Source organism: Lissotriton vulgaris, chromosome 4_1 (assembly GCF_964263255.1).
Source record: "Lissotriton vulgaris chromosome 4_1, aLisVul1.2, whole genome shotgun sequence".
NCBI lineage: Eukaryota > Metazoa > Chordata > Amphibia > Caudata > Salamandridae > Lissotriton > Lissotriton vulgaris.
The window spans coordinates 125,932,360-125,952,270 of NC_141691.1; the positions used below are offsets into that span (position 1 = coordinate 125,932,360).

Below are 19,911 nucleotides of genomic sequence, written 5' to 3' on the forward strand. Positions count from 1 at the left end.
CGGAGAGTGGCTAGGGTCCTGGACCATAGCTTACCCTCGGTGGCAGTCAAGATTAATGTCTTGATGGAAGTGCTTCAGCCCGGAGTGCCCCCATCAGAACGGCTTCTTCCTTTCAATTGGGCACTTACTGATGTCCTGCTTGGAACTTGGTCCAAACCCAACACCCTACCCGGAGAGCTTGGTGGTCCAAGCCTCCACGCCTCATGTAAATCCTGGGGCATTCCCTAATGCACCCTGAGGCAGGGAATCAAAGAGGCTGGACAATCTTCGGAAGGTGATGTTTTCTTCCGCCAGCCTGGCACTGCTGTCTATGAACACCACAAGCCTTTTGGGCTACTATTCCCATGCTCTGCAGAATACGGTTGCGCAGGTGCTACCAACGGTCGAAATGGAGGCCCCGGTCGTGCTTTCCCAAACTGTTGCCAATGGGAGGGATGCAGCGAAGTTAATAATAATAATAAAAAACATTTATTAAGCGCATGGTTACACTGAAGAACAGTGCGTCCCCGCGTTGTGAATGCCTTCCGTCAGAACTCCAGAACGGGCCCACCATAGAGGGGAGGAAAGAACAAAAGGAACCTAATGCAACTAAACCTTGGGGAACAAATGGGTCTTCAATTTCAGCCTAAAACGCGATTCAGAAGGTTTTATCCGAAGTTCAATTGGAAGTTCATTCCAGTATTTGCTTGCTAGGAATCTAAAGGACCGACCTCCCATCCGTGCTCTTCGGATACGAGGGACCACCAGTTGCATGCTGCCCATAGATCTCAACAGCCGTTTGGGGCGATATATGGTCATCATGCTCTGGAGGTAAGTAGGGCCGCGGCCATGTGCGATGCGGTGGGTGATGCACAAGGTTTTAAACCGAATCCGTTCCTGCATGGGAAGCCAGTGCAAGATTTGAAGAGCACGCTTCCCAGATGACTTCCTAGGTAGTTTCAAAACCAACCTAGCCGCCGCATTCTGGACACATTGGAGTTGGGTCAGGCTCTTTTTAGGTTTCTCCTGGGGCCGGAGCTCCTAGCTCCGCCCAGGAGAAATCTTATGTCCCTACAGTGTGGGGCTTAGTCCTGCCTCTGCTTCCATTGGCTAGCTCCATAAATGGAGGCTAGCCATTGGAACAGAGATCTGTCTGTCATGGCCGGACCAGATTCGTGGGCGTTCCCGCGATTTTTTCCCTCTCCGCCTCTGCGATGTCGTCATCGCGGCGGTGGGCGGAGTTTCGTTTTTTTTTTTAATTAGTTTGTTTTTCCCATTCTGCGGCCGACCGCCGCCGGAGGAAGTCCAGGTCCAGGTGAGTGCTGGCCGTTCCCGCCGCCCCCCAACCCTCCCGCTGTCCGTGACCGACCATCTGTTTGAGTTTTCCGCCGCCGGAGGAAGTCAAGATGAGTGCCTCTAGGTGAGTCGCTCCCGCTGTCCGTGTGCCTCCCGCTAGGTTGTACCTTTTTTATTTTGCTTCTTTATCATTTCATTTATCGTTCGTGTCCCCGTTCCCGTTCCCGCCCCCTCCCGCTGTCCGTGTGCCTGCCCGCCCCCCTCCCGCTGTCCGTGTGCCTCCCGCTAGGTTGAATCTTTTTTATTTTGCTTCTTTATCATTTCATTTATCTGTGTGCCTCCCGAAGGGTGCTCTTGGATTGATACTCTGCTGTTTTTCTGTAATGTGCTCCATGTGTGTTTGGGCTCTATCTACTGTGTTATACTGTGTCCAGTTATCCTTTTATGACATGCTATTAAACTCTGCTTTGCTAATACATTCCTGTACATTTACACTATGCTGTGCTATAATACCGTGCTCTATGTTTCATGTTGTAGTGTTAGGTCATGCTCCGACATGTCGTGCTGTTGGGTTCTGGGGGGGTTTATGGAGCCCCTTGCAGTTGTATTATAGATGTGCGCCTTTTATTCAGGGTTCAGCCACTTGAATCGAACACGTCTCGCTGGAGCGTCCCATTACTCGTAACATGCTTGAGTGCAGCCCACTTTCTACAACTAGTCATGGGGTATCAATGATGGCGTCTTTAAAACTAACCGCATATTTCACGGAGGTTTGCTTAATTCACTTCAGGGGCTGACCGACTGAGGGTCTGTTGCAGCAGTTCAAACCTCTCGACATTCGAGTTTCGCACACTTCTCTGCAGCCGCCCATGAATCTCCTGAGCTGTCTTTCCGGCCTGCCATGTGCTCTTCTGTGTTGGTGACACAGTTGCGCCATAAATAACCAGAGGGGCTGGCGAGCTGATGCTTTGGGTAAAGCTGTCTGCTCGCTTTAGTTTGTAATGTTTATTTTTAGCCTCTCGGCACCGCATGCTGATGTTTCGCTCCTTCCGGGAATGCCACTGACAGAATTAGACTCCAATGGCTGCTCACGCGGGCGCGCCGCTCTGCAAACTCGTGCTCACGTGCCACTCGTGTTTGTAGGTCAGAGGACACGGCCCTGCATGAACGGGTCCTACTCAGTGAGATATGTTCAAGGGCTGAAAGGTTTAATTTCTTAAGGTGCCTGTAGGTGACATAGTTTCGTGTCACTTCTGCTGGGGGTTTTCAAGTTGCAAAGTTGTTATGTAAAGAGAAGATGTGATGGTCACACCAGATTAAGATCATGTTTCTTCTTGTTGTGATTAATCCCGGCATGCCAAAGATTACGTGTGGGTCAAGCCACATAGAGATTTTCTTGCCACGTCAGTATGGTCATACCAAATGTTCGTTGCCTAAGACAGAGACAGATGTTGCTTATTGTTGGTTCTGGGAATGAAATTAATTAAAGCTTCCTTCAAGGCTCCGTTGTTTGAGGATATTATGTATCGCAAAAGAAATGAGCAGGAAATTATAAGTGAAGGGAAACACATTTCATGGATCTTATCAGTACTAGGAAAGATTCACATTTAGTAAAGTCTTCCATTTTGCCCGTTCTTCTATATTTGAAAACGCCAACGATCTCACCCGCTGTCTACACATGAGGGATCCCGAGTGTGTGCGTGTGTGACTGCTCCAGAGTGTGTGTGTGTGTGTGTATGTGACTGCTCCAGAGTGTGTGTGTATGTGACTGCTCCAGAGTGTGTGTGTGTGTGTATGTGACTGCTCCAGAGTGTGTGTGTGTGTATGTGACTGCTCCAGAGTGTGTGTGTATGTAACTGCTCCAGAGTGTGTGTGTGTGTGTGACTGCTCCAGTGTGTGTGTAACTGCTCCAGTGGGTGTGTGTATGTGACTGCTCTGGTTGTGGGTGTGTGTGTGGCCCTGGGTCTGTGTGGCTGGCTCTAGGTGTGTGTGGCTGGCTCTGGGTCTGTGTGGCTGGCTCTGGGTCTGTGTGGCTGGCTCTGGGTCTGTGTGGCTGGCTCTGGGTCTGTGTGGCTGGCTCTGGGTCTGTGTGGCTGGCTCTGGGTCGTGTGTGGCTGGCTCTGGGTGTGTGTGGCTGGCTCTGGGTGTGTGTGTGGGTGGTAGTAATTGCTGCCTGCTGAGCTCGTCCGTAGGGTACAATAGTTCTCTCATTTGCGAGAGATTACGCTATTGGCAATGTAAATGACAATGCCATTTATTTATCCGTTTTCAAAACCAACACATAAATACAAATTTTGTCATTTACAATGCCAATAGCTCTAACTTCTCCAAAGGCGAAACCGTTGCATTGTAAATGCTTGTTACTAAGGCCACAGAGCAGTGAGTTCCCATAATCGAGATGGGAAGTGACTAAGGCAAGCACTAGTGTTTTCCTGGCTTTAATGGGGAGAAGATCTAAGATCTTACGGAGGACCCTTAGTGTGCCATAGCATTTCCCAGCTACAATCCCCACATGTTAAAGTAAGAAAGGTTAGAGTCCAGAAGTACGCCCAGATTTTTCACCGTATCTGAGGGAATGGGCATACAACCCAAGTCAGCTGGCCACCAAGCTGAAGTCCAGATGGAGGGAGACGGACCGATTACCAGAAGTTCCGTCTTGTTACCATTGAGGCGGAAACAAATGTTCTTCATCCAGCCAGCCAGTGCCACAAGACAGGCGGAGAAGTTCTCAGCTGCCACAACTGGGTTATGAGATAGAGTAGTCACCAGTTGGGTATCATCCGCATATGAGACAATATCCACCCCATAAGAATCAACCAGCCTTGCAAGGGGCTCCATATAGAGATTAAACAACGTAGGGCTCAATATAGAGCCCTGCGGAACCCCTTGTCTAAGAGACCTGGGTTTGGATTTATACGGGGGGCAGTGGACTTGGAATTTCCTATCAGCTAAGAAGGAGCTCATCCATTCATCTCATTCAAGCGTGCAAGGAGGCCCGAGTGCGATACGGTATCAAAAGCCGCACTTAAATCAAGTAATATCAGAGCGGCAGTATGTCCATCATCAACTTTGCGACGGAGCAATTCTGTGGAGAAAAGGAGGGCGGTCTCAGTAGAGTGCTTCGCCCTAAAGCCCGATTGGGAGAAATGAAAAAGTTGGTTATTCTCCACAAAGTTAACCAGTTGATTGTTAACCAATTTCTCCACTACTTTGGTGCAAAACATCAGGAGGGAAATAGGACGAAGATTATCCAACTGAGTCATACTCAGATTGGCCTTTTTTTTATGGGAACAACCTGGGCTAGTTTCTGTTCCTCAGGCACCAGATTTTCTTGAAAAGACAAAGTGGCCAGATTGCGTATGTGGTCACTCAGAAGAGGTAGATGACTTCTGAGGATCTTATCAGGGACAACATCCAGGGAAGATCCGGAGTGGATATCCGAGATTATTTTTATCAATTCCTCCCGCGGAGGGACCTTGAATTCCCTGAGATCACCATTTTTCATAGGTCCATAGCAGGTCACCCTAGCCGAGATGACTGCTGTAGGGCTCTGCTGAAAAGATTCATAGATCTTCTCCACTTTACTCACAAAGTGGTCAGCAATGTCTTCACAAATCTTGCTGGAAGGAGGGTCTTCGGTCATAGTCGCCGTAAGAGATGTTAACTCATCCAAAGAGCTCTTCCTAATCTACAAGGAGTTAACAGAAAGTTCAATCCTCTCTTTGATATGATCCCTTTTCGCCTTTCTAATCAGGCTATGGTATGCCCTCAGGCAACTCCTGTAGGATTCTTTGTGGGCAGAATCATAGTCTTTTCGCCACTGGCGTTCTAGGACCTTACATTTGGCCTTAGCTGCGCGCAGATCCTCATTGTACCAAGGGGCTGACCTTGATCCGCGTGCCGAGGCTTTTTGAGTCCAAGGGGCCACCTTATCCAGGGCCTTCGTTACCCAATCCTCATGATCCCTCCAAGCTCCCATGAAAGTCTTATTAAGTGGAGGGATTTCCAGGCTTAAGGCAGATTCAAATGTCTCATGGCTGTATTTACTCCAATTCCTGCGCCTAGGTGGAGGTGGGCGTTTATGTTTTTTCCCTCTGGACAGGCCTAGTGCCATAAAAGGAATTAGATAATGGTCAGACAATAAGATCCTAATAGGGGAGAATACTTTAATATCATCCCAATTGGCAAAAATGGGATCAAGAAGATGTCCCGCTTGATGAGTTGGCCTTCCATCAGATAGGCTGAGCATCAGGGCTTTCAGGGAGGTAATTACGGATTGTGCCTCAGTACAGTTAGCATCCTCAAAATGTAGGTTAAGATCACCTACTATGAGGAATAAACTATACCTAAGGGCTGGCTGAGTCACCGTTTCAAGGAGGCTTTCCGCAAACTGTAAAGACTTCCCTGAAGTTCACCATCAACTGTGGATTAGACACCACTGACTCACTAGGTAGAGTGGTTTCCTTGACTGGCCATGCGATGCCACACCTGGTGCAGGATGACTTTTTTTCTGGGGCTGTCCGGACATCACTGACATGTGCTTTGATGCCTCCCGTCACTTTGGAGACAAGACGGATTCAGCGCAGGAGTACTTTAAGAGCAACAGGGCTACAGGCAGCGCCTTCGCCCAAGTCAACCTCCATCCCCCTTTTGCGGCCACAGAAGAGGCCTGTAACCATGTCATTATTCAGCCAGCCACCACGCCACGCAAGCTTTTCAGCCTCTGCATGGACGCAGATAAAGTTCCTACTGGCCCTATGGGTCGGATGGCCAGCGGTCGGGTCAGTCCACAAACCCGCCACCAGTCGCAGCCTCCAAACCCTCCAAGTCTGCCCGCTTACCATCGTGGGCTCCCAGTGGGTGGCAGGATTCGCCATGACCTTCCCCGCTGGCAATCCATAACTTCGGACAGGTGGGTTTCGCAGATTGTCTGAAGGGTCTACTCCCTTCCAGACTACCCCTTACCTCATGGCACAGACTTTGGACTGTCTGACGGAGGACCACCTATCTCTTCTCCACCAGGACGTGACCGCTCTTTTGGCCAAAGGAGTCATAGAGGGAGTGCCAGCTCCAGAAGTAGGTCGTGGTTGCTATTCCTGCTACTTTCTGGTGTCCAAGAAGGACTGAGGCCTTTGTCCTATCCACGATCTGCACTGTCTCAATTTCTTCCTCAAGAAGGAGAAATTCAAGTTGTCCACTCTTGGTCTGGTTCTGTAAGCCCGGGCCCTGGAGACTGGGTGGTGACGTTGTACTGGGTGGTGACGTTGTACTGGGTGGTGACGCTGGACTTGCAGGATGTATTCTTTCACATTCCCATCATGCCTGTCTCAGTGTTACTTATGGTTCACAGTGGGCCACAATCATTTTCAGTTCGCTGTGCTCCCTTTTGGCCTCACCAGTGCTCCTCTAGTGTTCACCAAGGGGATGGTGGTGGTTGCAGCTCATCTGCGGGGATTAGGGTTGTCTGTGTTCCCCTAACTCTATGACTGTTGATGGTGGGGTCACCCCAGGCTGTCATCTCCCACCTCCAGACTATGGCGGGGCTCCTGAGTTCTCTGGGATTCCCTATCAATGTGCCGAAGTCGCACCTGACTCCCTCTCAGATGCTCCGTTTCATCAAAGCTGTTCTGGACAAGGGGCAGTTTCGGAACTATCCTCCTGAACCGCAAGTCATGGATATTTCAGTAATGATACTGATATTTTAGCCTCTATCCTGGATTTCGGTGAGACTGACTCGGAGGCTCCTGGGCCTCATGCCATCCTGCATCTTTCTTGTGACACATGCCTGTTGGCGTATGCAGTGGGACCTGAAGTTTCAGTGGACGCAGCATCCAGGTAATCTCTCCAACATGGTCCAGATCTTGGAGGGAACTGCAAAGGACCTATAATGGTGGCTTGTGAACCATGATTGGGTCAGCAGCAGGCCCCTCTCCTTTCCCCAACCAGATCTGAAAGTGGTAACAGATGCGTCACTTGTGGGATTGGACCGCCATCTGGGAGAGGTGGAGTTTAGAGGACTCTGGTTTTCAGTAGAATCCGGACTCCAGATTAATCTGTTAGAGCTCAGAGCGATCAGATTGGCATTGAAAGCTTTTCTGCCCTCCATCCAAGGAAGTGCACCACCACCATGTGATCCTGCAACAAGAAGGGCGGGGTTGTGGACCCTTTGTCACGCGACCCTGCATCTCTAGACATGGATGGACAGCAGGTCCTATCCCTGGTAGTTCAACATATATAGGATGGCATCAGCCGAAGTTGCCTAGCGGAACACGAGTGACTTCTCCATCTGAAAGTGGTGCAACATCACTTTCAGCAGTGGGGAGAGCTTTGGTTATATTTGGTCGCCACCACTGAGAATGCAGTGTCAGTAGTTCTGCATGCTTAAGTTTCCAAGGTGGCGCTTGCTCAGAGATGCTTTTCATTTCAAGGGGATCACAGCCGTCCTGCAAGCACTTCTCCCCCATACCTCTGCCCAGAGTTCTCAAGAAGATCAGGAACGACTCTGCCCAAGTCATTCTTGTGGCTCTGGACTGGACACTGAGAATCTGGTATCCCAAGCTGTTGAACATGGCTATCGGTCCTCCAATCAGGCTGTCGCTTCGGGAGGATCTACTGGCACAGCAGCAGGGATGGTTCTCCACCCGAACCGGTCAACACTCCGCCTTCTTGTGTGAAGATTGAGCGGCGACAGATGACCGCTTTCGACCTTCCGTCCGAAGTTTGTAACGTTGTATTGGCAGCCAGGTAGCCCTCTACCAAATGGTTTATGCCGGGCGTTGGGTAAAATTTGTGGCATGGTGTACAGAAAGGCATATTGATCCCCCTTTCTCAGGTTCTCCTGTTCGTTCTTTCCCTTGCCCATTAGGGCTCTGCTCTCGGCACTGTTAAGGGATACAATTCTGCTATCTCTGCTTTTCTTAAGTTGCCTGACCAACCTTCCCTTTTCAATCCCCTATTGTAGATAGGTTTTTGAAAGGTTTGCAACATATGTCTCCTCCCACTTCTTTCCTTATACCCTAGTGGGACCTCAACCTTGTCCTCACTTTCGTTATGTGCACTCATTTTGAGGCTCTACACAATTGCCCACTAAGACTCCTTACCATCTAGACGGCCTTTCTTGTGGCAGTCATATCTGCTTGGAGGGTCAGAGTAAATCGGGCCTTGTTATCTGAGCCTCCTTATCTTAACAGCTACCCAGATAAACTGGTGCTTCGTACGAGAGCTTCCTTTCTTTCAAAAGTGGTCACTTTTTACACTCTGCCTCATCCCTCCAAGGATGAGGAGAGACTCCACCAACTGAACCCAAAAAGAGTGATGCCATTCTACCTTGAATGCACACAACAGTTCAGGTGCATGACCAACTCTTCGTGGGTTATGTCTGAGTAAAGGCTGTGCAGAAGGAGACCATCTCAAGACCGACCGTGCTCTGCATTAAAATCTACTGTACATTGTCTAAGAAACAACCCGCAGAGTTCTGGTCCTGGGTATCTGCCAGACAGCAATGTGGGCTTCCCTACATACGTTTACCAAACATTACTGTCTTGACAGTCTGACCCATAGGGATGGGCACATTGTTCGGTCCCGTAGGACTTCCTCATTAAAAATTGGTCTGCAGCCACAACTCTATGGAGGTATTGCTTGAGTATCTATTCAAAGGCAAGGAATCTGCAGCTAGGCGTCCCTTTCAGATGAACAAGTTACTTAGTTTCGGTATCGCCTTATGTGGTAGAGACTCTTTCTAGCTGCAGATTCCTTACTGACCCACCCATCCTCCCCGCTCTGTGAAGGGATTCCTAGGGATAGAGCTTTCCTAGGGATAGGGCTTTTCCTGTTTCAGGGCCTAGTTTTCCACACCAGTTGTCTGTGTACTTAATGGCTCTGTGCTTCTGGCGTAGAAAGTTGTGAAAAGTAACTGGCATCAGTGTGCCTGAGTGGCGCCTTTTTAGGCACTGTGAACGTCCCTTCCGGCGCTAACTATGCCAACAACGCTGAGCTGAGCGAGTCGACCTACCGGCGCGCAGGGGTACTGCTTTTGAAAAATTTATGGATCCAGTCTATCTCCTGGAGATAATTCTAAGGTAAGTAATCTATGGCTATGTAGAGTCTCTATGAGATAAAGCGTTACCAAAGGTAAGTAACTTGTTCTTTGCTAATTGCAGCCATAAACTCTGTCTCTGATCAATAATAAATTACTCTAGAAATCAGGTTTTGTAAATTAGGCCCACAGTAATTAGAGTAGATTACTCTATGCTACTCGGTGTTTCATAACGCATACTATATTAACAACTCTATTTGATTAGTGTGTGGTCCACAAGAATACTTTATGAATTGCATGCAATGTATGTATTGTGTTCATGCTGCAAACCACTGTTGTATGCTCTCTGTTTCCTTCTGCTTTTGTAATCCGGGTGAGTTTCTCCAAGAGATTAAGATATCTTCCACAGATGGTTATGTGATCCCCGGATGTTTAAGGAAGATGCATGTTATTAGTTTTACAGATGTTACTTTTTTCCCCTCTATCATTGTGGAACACCATCTGACGTCAGCTAACTTTGTTAAAATTACAGTATTTCTGTGCTGTCTAACTAGGAGTTCTTGAGTCAGACTTTTGTATGAGCACTATGAAAATACTGGCTGTATTGTTTAAAATATACCTGTAAATGTTAAAGCATTTTTTAGTAATGCAAATATTGCTTCATGTTTTACAGATTATATATCACCACATTGCCACAGTTGAAAAATTGCCACTGACCACCAATGGATGCCCATTATTGATACATTGTAAGAACTTCCGGGTTGTGCACTTCGTATTTGTTCGAGAACGAGACTGCCATGAAGTATACACCTCACTGCTTAAGCTCTCGCAACCAGGTAAAAAGGGAGAGTGGGAAGGGCATTTTGGGTGTGCCTTGTTTATGTGCTTATACTGAGTTTCTGAAACAGGCATTACTGAAGGTCTATGTGGTATTATTTATGGCTACTCCTGTTGTGTAGGAAGACTACAACCTGTTGGATGTACCATAAATTCTGTAAAGTTAAAGACCTTTAAGACTAATGATTCATGTACTTGTATCTGTTTACATCACCCATCAGTTTGATTATATCTGCTGGGATAGACACATAAGAACTGTTCTGTGGCCCTGTTTCATTCATTAATAACATATAGGCAGGAATTAAAACATCTCCAAAATAGTATTTGTCCTTTAACGTTTTTATTTTGTCCATCACTGAGAAAGCATGAAATGAACCGCGCACAATCGCTCAGCAACTCAATATGAACGGAAGTACAGGGAGAGGGATCTCCGCCATCACTATTTCAAACTTTGATCTTGCGTTGCCCCTCTATAGGTTGGTTGATTTGTTGAGCTTTCAAATTATAAACCAACAAAGATAGTCACGCCTTAGTTCTGATCTGATCTGATTCTACCTTGGTCTGACACATCTTGGTTCCCAGATTCCTGCCAGCCACAAAGTTCTTGGCTGCTTGTAAAGGAGAGTTCCTTCCTGTCGTACTTGTTATGGAGTTTGTCTGGATATCACACAGAAGCCTCATGCCCTGCTGTCAACATCTCATTTATTGTTACAGATTGCAGCTCATGCATCTTGTTTTGAGTGGTTCTGGTGAGAGCAGAAAACTCGAGTATCTTATTGACTAAAAACCTTATTCTTTGTTTTTAAACTGTGCACAGATAACAGCCTCCTACTGTACTGATTAACCTATTTCAAGCAGTATAGTCCCTTTTCCAAATGGTTTCACATTCGCTCCTTTTGTTGGTGAAGCACTTTGTGAACCTATGTTTTTTAGGCCCCCCATTCCACCATCTCAGAACTGCTGAAGCAGGTGTCTGATATCACCGGATTGAGGTATTGAGGCTCCCACACGATTCTTAGTTTTGACCTTGGACTGTGTTTTCAACCCTCTACATAAATCTCTCAAGCCTTATTGTTGCTGGTACAACCCCTCTAAATGCACTCTGCCGCTGAACTGTCCCATTATTACTCCTCCAGTCGGTGCTCTGGGTTGGTGAGCTTCTCCGTGTTACCTACATTCGCCTCTGTGTCTATCTTTTTTCTATTCTTTTAGGTTGCTATTTGTTGAGGGCACGTTCTTCTCACCGTGTGTAGTGTGGCAGCCAGTTCCCGCGTTAGGTATTTCAACAAAGATTCACTCTCAGTTAATCTGGCACTAAGTGTATTCTCAGTCTTATCTACTTCCCCATTGCGCTGCTAGGGGAAGGAACCTTTTGTTTAATCTCTTTGGAAGGCATGTTATGTTGTTATCCACCACTGAAACAAATACTGCAAGCGTAAGCCACGGTTCTGCAATCTCTGCTATTACATGTGCCTCTCATTTGGACGTAGTCATCGATCTATATTCTTCAGGATCATTGCATTGCCAGAGTACTGCTCTGTCACACCATTTTACTCCCTCCTTTACATTGTTGCCACACTGAGAGCTGCAGGTGGCAATAGTCCTCCTCGAGGCTTGCGCTCTCAGTAGTCTCTAAAATTACTTCTGTGCTTTACTCCATCCGGACTAATGATCACCTCCACTGCTGTTGGAATATGCTCTGTTTTTGTGCCCCTTTTGCACAACAGCCTTTTTATTGAACCCCTGCAACGAGCCGAAGCACCAGGAAACCAGGGTCCTGTGGAGTGCTTTACCCAGACGATTCCATCCACACTGGACCCTTGCTGCTAGTGCAGGCCCCAATTAGGAGCTGCATTGGAGCTCAGCAGATTTGCGTCCATCCAGTAGTCCAGAAAGCTTGAATCCCTTAACTGCCTTTGTTTGGCATTCGTCCCTTGCCCTGTAAACATTGGGATTGAAATTCAGATCCTCTTTCTTGGACTCCTCTCCATTGCACCCTCTACCATCCTACTCCTTACGTTTTCTTCTACAGATCGCTGATACATTATTACTATGATGATTATTAGTATTAGGGAGGTTTTCATATAGCAAGTAGAAACCTTAGAGCATCAGAACACTTTACGCATGCAACTGTACAGATCTACAACCCATTGCAAATGTGCTGATAGAAGGTTGAATAACATTAACAGATTCAAATATCAAATCGCTAACTAACAAGACCTGCCCGTGGATATCCCGCAACTGGAGTCCCATAAATAGTGCAACAGTGCATAAGCATACCCAGGGTCTCAAGTAGCAGAAACTCTTGGCCCGTAGGGAGTTTTCCTCGAGTCAGTGAAATAAACCAATGCAATATATAATCCACTTTTGTGAAACTATCAGCAGTTTGATAGCATGCTATAGAGAACACCCATCTGAGCACTATCCTTCTGAAAAGAAGGCGGTATTGAATCAGCAGTCTTATAGAATAATCAAAGCCCAAGTACTGGAGAGAGGAGGAGCTACGCAGCAACCAAGATGGCCGCATAGGCTCCCGGCTCCGCCGACCTCCGACTGCTGCTCGATGATCCTGCCAGATATCCTGATTTTACGCCCGACCCCGGTGTGGATGAACTGTTGCTGAATCTGACGGTGCGGTCCCGAGAACTTTATCGCCCAGATTGACAGAGTTGTGTCGTGTTTAAGATCTCGGCCTAACCCAGCTTCTGAGGCGGGGCCTCGAGTACTTGCCCAGCCGGGTTGCAGTTGAATAACATCGGCCGTGGGACTCAGACAGGGTCCGGTCTCTTGCAGTGGAGGTTATCCTGGCCTGTTTTTGGTGGCGAGCGTCTGGTCTGTTTTATACTGAAGGAGTGGTGATAGGCTTCGTCTGTGGCTGTGGGGGGGGAGTCCCCGTCCCCGGCGACCCGGTCGCCACCTCCCGGGTCTGCTGGGCCAGGGCCATCGCTCGCGGTGGCGTACTGCTGACCGATAATGCACCCTCAGTTGCCGTCCGCTCCGCTCCTGCCTCTTCTCCCGGAGAGACCCGGCTCTCTGAAGAACCCGCCCATGCTTGGAACCGAGCGAGTGGAGGCGGATCGGACGAACTGTGAGTCGTCCTTGAAGACCGTAATGGCCGCCATCGGGGCACTTCAATTGCATCTGGAGACCATTGTCCATAAAGTGATCGCTGGTGACATTGAAACTGGGCGACCGAGTCTGGGCTCTGTTCTACTGCATGACTTTCAACGAACTGATTCTCCCACGATGCCCGTAGTAAAGGAGGATGGAGACCCCGTGCGCGATAAAGTTTTGACGCCATTGATCTGTTTGCAGAATACTTGCGGAATTGTTTCTCTGGGGGTATCGCTGCATTTACCATCGCAGCTGATTATTTTGGAGCTACCTGGTTCTTCACTCCTTGAGACTACGACTATCAAAAACCGAAAGTCACTACCATCCCTTCCCGCCCTTGTGGTTCTTTTACATCTACGGAGGAAAGGATATCTGGATTGCATGTCGGTGAGGGAGATCTTACCGGTGGCGGATACTTCCAGAGACTCAATGTGTTCGACTGGTCTCTTATTAATTTTAATTGAACTTCCTACGAACTTTGACTCTCCTGGGGCGGTGATGGTGTTACCGGACAGAGTCCGCATGAAATATCGGAGGGGTCAAGGATGAGACTGTTGGTCTGGGTCTGATTTCGGGGCTTTAAAGGACAAGGGATTCGCTAACGTAATGCTTGCGGGAGGTTGGGCGGTATTCAACTTCTCCCCTGTCTGGCTCTGTCTATAATATTTTTGAGTACTCTGTGGTCTTAGGTCAGGGGTTGTTCGTTTCAGGCGGGGGATAAGGTGACCGGGAGTTTGTATGACATTCTCCTCCTCCATTCTTCTTTTACTTTTTGTAGTTTAGTTAGTCGGGGCCTTAGGCGCGCTGCTAGTTGGGGGTTAGGCGAAAGCCACATGCAGGGGTGCAGGGTGGGGAGATGGGTCTATAGTTTTGTTAGTTAGTTTAGTTTTTATAGTTTCTTTATCTCGCGCTTTCCTTTCGCTCTCCTTTTATAACGTTGGGTTATTATCCTGATTTCGCATGTATTCCAGTATCTGGTAACCGTACTTCTTTTTCTATCCTGGCGTCAATGGGTGGGCGGGGTCTGTGTGCGGGCGACTGCGTTGGGTTATAGATTGCTTTGTCGTACATCCTGTTTTGTGCTTGCTAGTGCAGGCGTCTCAGTCGTTCCCTTTAAATTGATCTGTGATTATTCTATTTTTGTACCTGCTCACTTTATCATAGTTTTTGAATGTATGGCACCAGATATGTCTGTTTCTTTTTCCTTGCTTTTTAGGTTGGGGGGTGAGGGGGGTTAAACATAAAATGAAACCTTCGTCTTATCCTGTAACGTGTTGTGAGTTCAATACAATGTTTATCCTGATTCGCTGCCAGACCTCAGGGTTGTCGGCTGAAGAGCTGTGTCATTTAATATAGTGCGTCTTATTCTTGTGTTGCGGCCGGCTCCTGCGGTTGTTGGCCCGTGCTTGTAATTTTATTGCACTGTACAATAAAGGTTTTAAAAAAACAAAAAAATAAATAAAAAGCCCAAGTACTGAAGTAAGTGGAACTAGGGGTCCGGGAATAGTAATATGTAGCCTGAGGCTTCTATAAGGCTCCCATTATAAATCAGTAATATGTGGGGTTAGAGTAGGAAAATGGGTTACTGCTTGAGGGGGTGAAACCCTACTGAAGCGGCAACCACAATTCCTGTCAAGCAAGCCTCAAACTAGCCTGGGCTTAACCATTTGGTAGCTTGGTACAAAGCAATCAGGCTTAATTTAGAGGCAATATGTAAAGTATTTATGTAGCACATTAAACAGTAATGAAGTGAAAATCCCCCACACCAATTCAGAAACATTTAGCAAAACGTAATAATTTTTTTAGACCAAAATGACAAAATTTCAACCAGTTGAACCGGAGATATGCAGTTTTAAAGGTTTAAGTAAAAATAGTGCTTACAAGCACCAAAGTGCCAACTGTGGTCGCACCGGACCAGGATAAAGTCACATGTTTAAGCTGACCGCAATGGAGCGCTGACCAGATACAGGGTCCAAGTTGGCCTGCTGAACATAGTGCCTTTATTCCGGGTTGCAGAGCGTTTTATGATCCTACATGGAAGATATCATGCAACAGCAGTTCAGATGAACTGCGATGCAAGGTCTTGTGTCGAGGGTTTGCCACGCAGTGGCGCCACTGAGGATTTTTGGGGCTGCAATATGAGGTCATGTGTCGAGGGGTTGCGCATTAACGGTTCTGAAGAGCTGTGGGATCCTGCATTGTGGATGCGTCATGTAGTGATGGTTCTCCTAAGACCACAGCTGGGCTGATAGAACACCTTCAGACCCACTTTAAAGAGTCCAGAACTGGGTTCCCACCCGTGTGGAGGGGGGTGTCATGGTGGGGACTCAAACCCTGAGCCTCTTATCAGGAGGCCAGCCAACTAGCACACTAGACCTTCTCAGTCTTACAGAGGTCCAGAAGTGTACTGAAGAGTTGGGTCGGAGAGTCCAATATTTATACTTGATACCAGCTTTGAAGTAGGAGAAGGTTCTGGAGGTTCTCTTCAAGGGGATCCTCATCAATAGTCATAAGCACTGAATATTCCCGCCCATGAGCGAGCGCCCCGCAAACAATATAAAAATATATATGGAAATCACATATATATCTCACTCATTTTTTCTCACACCAATGCAGCCCCAAAACTGAGGCTAAACAATGTAATTACCCACACGTAGACTGTATTAATTAGCAAGCTTATTAAAAACACATTAGGTCAAATAGCACTTCAACTCTGTGTTTTAATGAGTAAAACACTCATAAATTGTGAAAATTGCTAATAAATAGACATTGTTAGCCTACAGGCTGCATTGAAAAGCCAAGCATAGAAAATGAAAGCATTTTCACCAAAAACTGGCACTGTGCCTTTAAGGCAGCCATGACCCCTGGCTTCCTATGCATCAGGGGTGACAGTTAGGTCAGTTGTTCCTTCCGGCTCCTTCTTTCTGATAGATACATCTGCCAGTGGATTCCTCACCTTGTGAATTTCCCCTTGCATCAGCAACATTCGGAAATTCTTTTTTGTAGCTTCGCGCCGACGATGTCACAGAGGCACGGCATCGCGCGCGACTCCGCTGACGTCACCGACACCATAATAGGCCCACGCCGGCGTGATGACATCAGTTCTCTTTTTTCTGCGTCGTCGACACGTAACGGTTTTCAAGGGATCGTCTGTAGCTGTATAGTAACTTTGTTACTTTGTGATTATTCTAGTGTTTCTTTGTCTTCTGTCGGGATGTCTTCGTAGAAGACTGGCTTTAAAGCGTGCGGAGAATGTGGCAAGATGATGTCCATCACCGATCCACATGAGTGCTGTGTTTGGTGCTTGAGCTCCGACCAGGATGTCGAGGACTGTTCTTCTTGCAAGAAGATGACTCCGAAGGCCCTTCGTGAGAGGGAAGAAAAACTCCTCGTGGCAAAATTGAAGAGCAAGAAGGAGAAATGGAGTTCGAAGTCACGAACTCGGCGTTCGAGGTCGAGGTCTCGTTCGAGGTCGCACTCTGAGTCTTCTTCGGCTCATGCTTCGAGGTCTTCGAGAAAGAAGCACAGGAAGAGGAGCCATGAGTCTCGCCATCACTCAGGGAATGACTCGAGTTCAAGGCCGAAGTCGCAGGTGATGCTACTTCGTAAAGAAGCAGTGGCTTTGGCTTCGGAAGCCCACGACTCAGAGGGTGAGGCTTCGCGTGCGGATTCGCCTGAGTCACTGAAGCAGCTAGCGAATCCTTCTCCGGACCCGTCCCATCCTTCTGGTCAGGAGGATGAAGGTGAGGTGGAGGAAGTTGGAGAAGGCGAGGTTCTGTTGCCTGAGGGATCGTCGACCCCGGTGCACCAGCCTGAGGAGGAGATCGACGTCGAGACGATTCCTCTCCCTCGGGAGCAACCTGGGGGCCCTTATCCAGCCTTTCCGGCTCCAGGTCAGGATCGATCTCAGTTCCTGAATGCCATGTTTGGAGTTTACTCCAGGGCAATGTACCCCTCTGGTGCACCGGTTGGTCCCACGGGTCCATTGGAGTATAACCTGGGTGTCCCCCAGGCTTATGCTCCTGCACCCTTTATGCCTTTCATCCCGGCTCTAGCACCGCAGTGGCATTTCCCGGCGCCGCCGAGGCCTTCGATGCCGAATCCATCGACGCCGATTCCATCGATGCCGGTGCCCACGACTCCGATGCAGAATCCTGTTCGACCTTGGGTTAAGCTGCCTCGCCCGACTTCGGGTTCGACTCCGACTCCGGCTACGGCGGAGTCGGTCCTGGATCCGTCGACTTCATTCATGAAGGAGAGGTCGAGGCGTGAGGCCCAGAAACTTCTGGACGAAGAAAGGTATCGGGATGCAGACGTGGAAGAAGGTGAGTTACAGGATTCAGAGGATCCTTTTGATGATCTGAGAGAGAGGCCAGTGGTCTTGAACTGTCTCCTGAGTGGGATTTGGCCTCTGTGTCAGACGTGCCTTCCAACCTTATCACGTTGTAATTAAGAAGGCTGCAGACTTGTTAAATATTACTCTGCCCACCGCTGAATTCTAATTGAGGTCCTTGCTTCCATTTAATGTCGCTTTGGCTGAACCCATTTATGAAGTTTGGAAGAAACCTCTGACAGCTCCTGCTGTTTCAAGGGCTGTTGCGAGGAGGTACAGAGTGGCTCATGGTGACCTGGATTTCTTGTCAACGCACCCCCTGCCGGAGAGTTTGGTTGTGCAGGCTGCCTGTTCAAAGAAGTCAACAGGTGCTTTTCCGCAGGTTCCTGGGGAAAAAGAGGCAAGGAAACAAGACCAGGCAGCAAAGAAAATCTTTTCATCAGCCAGCATGGCGCTAAAATCTTCAAATGCAACTTGCCTGATGTGTAGATACAGCCATGCTTTGATGGATTCCGTCAGACAGTTGGTGCCTAAACTTCCTGAAAACGATAGAAAGGATTTTCAGGAGGTTATTTCTGACATTCCGGCTGCGGCAAGGCAGGTAATCCAGAGTGGGCTGGACAAGGCTGATTCAGTGGCGAGAGTGATGGGCTCATCAGTGGCCGCAAGGAGAGCTGCGTGGTTGAAATGTTCAGAATTCTCTGTGGATGTTCAGTCTGCTTTGATGGATTTGCCCTTTGATGGGTCAGGATTGTTTGGTAAAAAGGCTGACGCTGCTTTAGAGCGGTTTAAGGACAGCAGAGCGACGGCAAAGTCTTTGAGCCTTCACACCAGGGGCTCATTTGGGAAACGATTTAGAGGATTTGGCAGATCTTCCTTTCGGGCCTACAAACAATCGCAGCAGCAGCCGCAGAAGCAGCAGAATACGCTGTAGAAGTCCTACAGGGGCAGAGAGCTCATCCTAGAGGTTGCCAAACCTCCTCCTCTTCCCAGCCCCCTGCCACCACAGCAAAGCAGCCCTAGATCCGCCATTAAGGATCATGTGGGCCCAGTGGGGGGCCGGCTTACCCATTTTCTGCGAGATCGGGAATTGATTACATCGCATCTTTGGGTTCTCAATCTCGTGGAGAATGGGTATTCTCTTCCTTTTCTGGAATTTCCCCCTAATTACCCTCCTTGCCAGGGTTATTGTTCGGAGGACCACCTGTTACTCCTGCATGAAGAAGTCCTGGCACTGTTCAGAAAAGTTGCGATAGAGGTTGTTCCGGAGCAGGAGAGGGGTCAGACATGCTACTCCCGGTATTTTCTGATCCCCAAGAAGGATGGCAGACTTTGTCCAATCCTAGATCTCAGGATCTTGAATTGACGTTGACTAAGACAAGTCACCTTCCTTCGACGGCAAAGACTTCAGCGTCGAGAACCAAGGTACCTCCGCTGCCATAAATGGGGCGACGAGAGAGGTCTCCGTTGTTGCACAGAAGCTCAACGTCGAGACAGCCTTCGTCGAAGCCGCATCACCAGTCTTCGACGTCGCAGCTTCCTCCGTCGATGCCTAGTCAACGTCGTTCAACGTCGAGGCACACTCCGTCGTCGCCCCATCACCGGCGTGCGACATCTAGGCACTCTCCGTCGACGCCGAGACATTCTCCGTCGACGCTCCAGCATCGCCGCTCGACGTCGAGAGACTTTCCGTCGACGTTGGTTCACATGGGACGTTCGACATCGAAACACCCGTCGGCAACAAAATAGCGATGCTCGACGTCGAGCGATCTGTCGTCGACTTCACATCACTGAAGATTGATGTCAAGACAGGTCTCTCCATCAGAATCCAGGAGGCATTCGACTTCCAGTCACAGATCTCCGCAGGGAGTCCATCAGCCCGCGGCGCAAACTTAATCTGCTTCGAGGAAGGTGTTTGCAAACTCTGTCGCCAGGTCCACAAAGATCTCCGAGGTCGGCTTCGGCTGCGGAAGGAGAATCGACCTCAGTAAGAAGACCTAGGTCTGCAGAACATTCTTCTGTGGGCATGAGCCCTCCTGCTAAAAGGAAAAGAGGTCTAGCGGATCAGACTTCACAGAGTCTGTCTAGATCCCGCTCGAGAGTCCCTTCAAGAGGAAACACGCCAGTGAGCCTTTCGTCATCATCTTCAGACTCTAGATCTTCAAATAGAAATAGATCATCGGATGTGGTCATCTATTCCTCTGGCAGTGAGAGGTCAAAAACATTCTCATGCAGGTCCACAGCATGACCAGAGAACATCACCTCCTCCAACACGTTCACCAGCAAGGAGAGAGGTTCAAAAGTCGCCTCCCGTCAG

The 19,911-nt window shown here is 48.4% G+C and overlaps 1 protein-coding gene across 2 annotated transcripts in view; it reads left to right on the plus strand.

Moving 5' to 3' along the window:
- The window catches only part of MTMR8 (myotubularin related protein 8), a 682,512-nt gene that overhangs the window by 212,185 nt on the left and 450,416 nt on the right, over positions 1 to 19,911 (plus strand). For both annotated transcript variants that reach the window (XM_086918376.1, XM_086918377.1), the window contains exon 3: positions 9,984 to 10,146. In XM_086918376.1, coding sequence (XP_086774502.1) covers positions 9,984 to 10,146 — 163 coding nt within the window. The remainder of the gene's footprint in view (positions 1 to 9,983; positions 10,147 to 19,911) is intronic.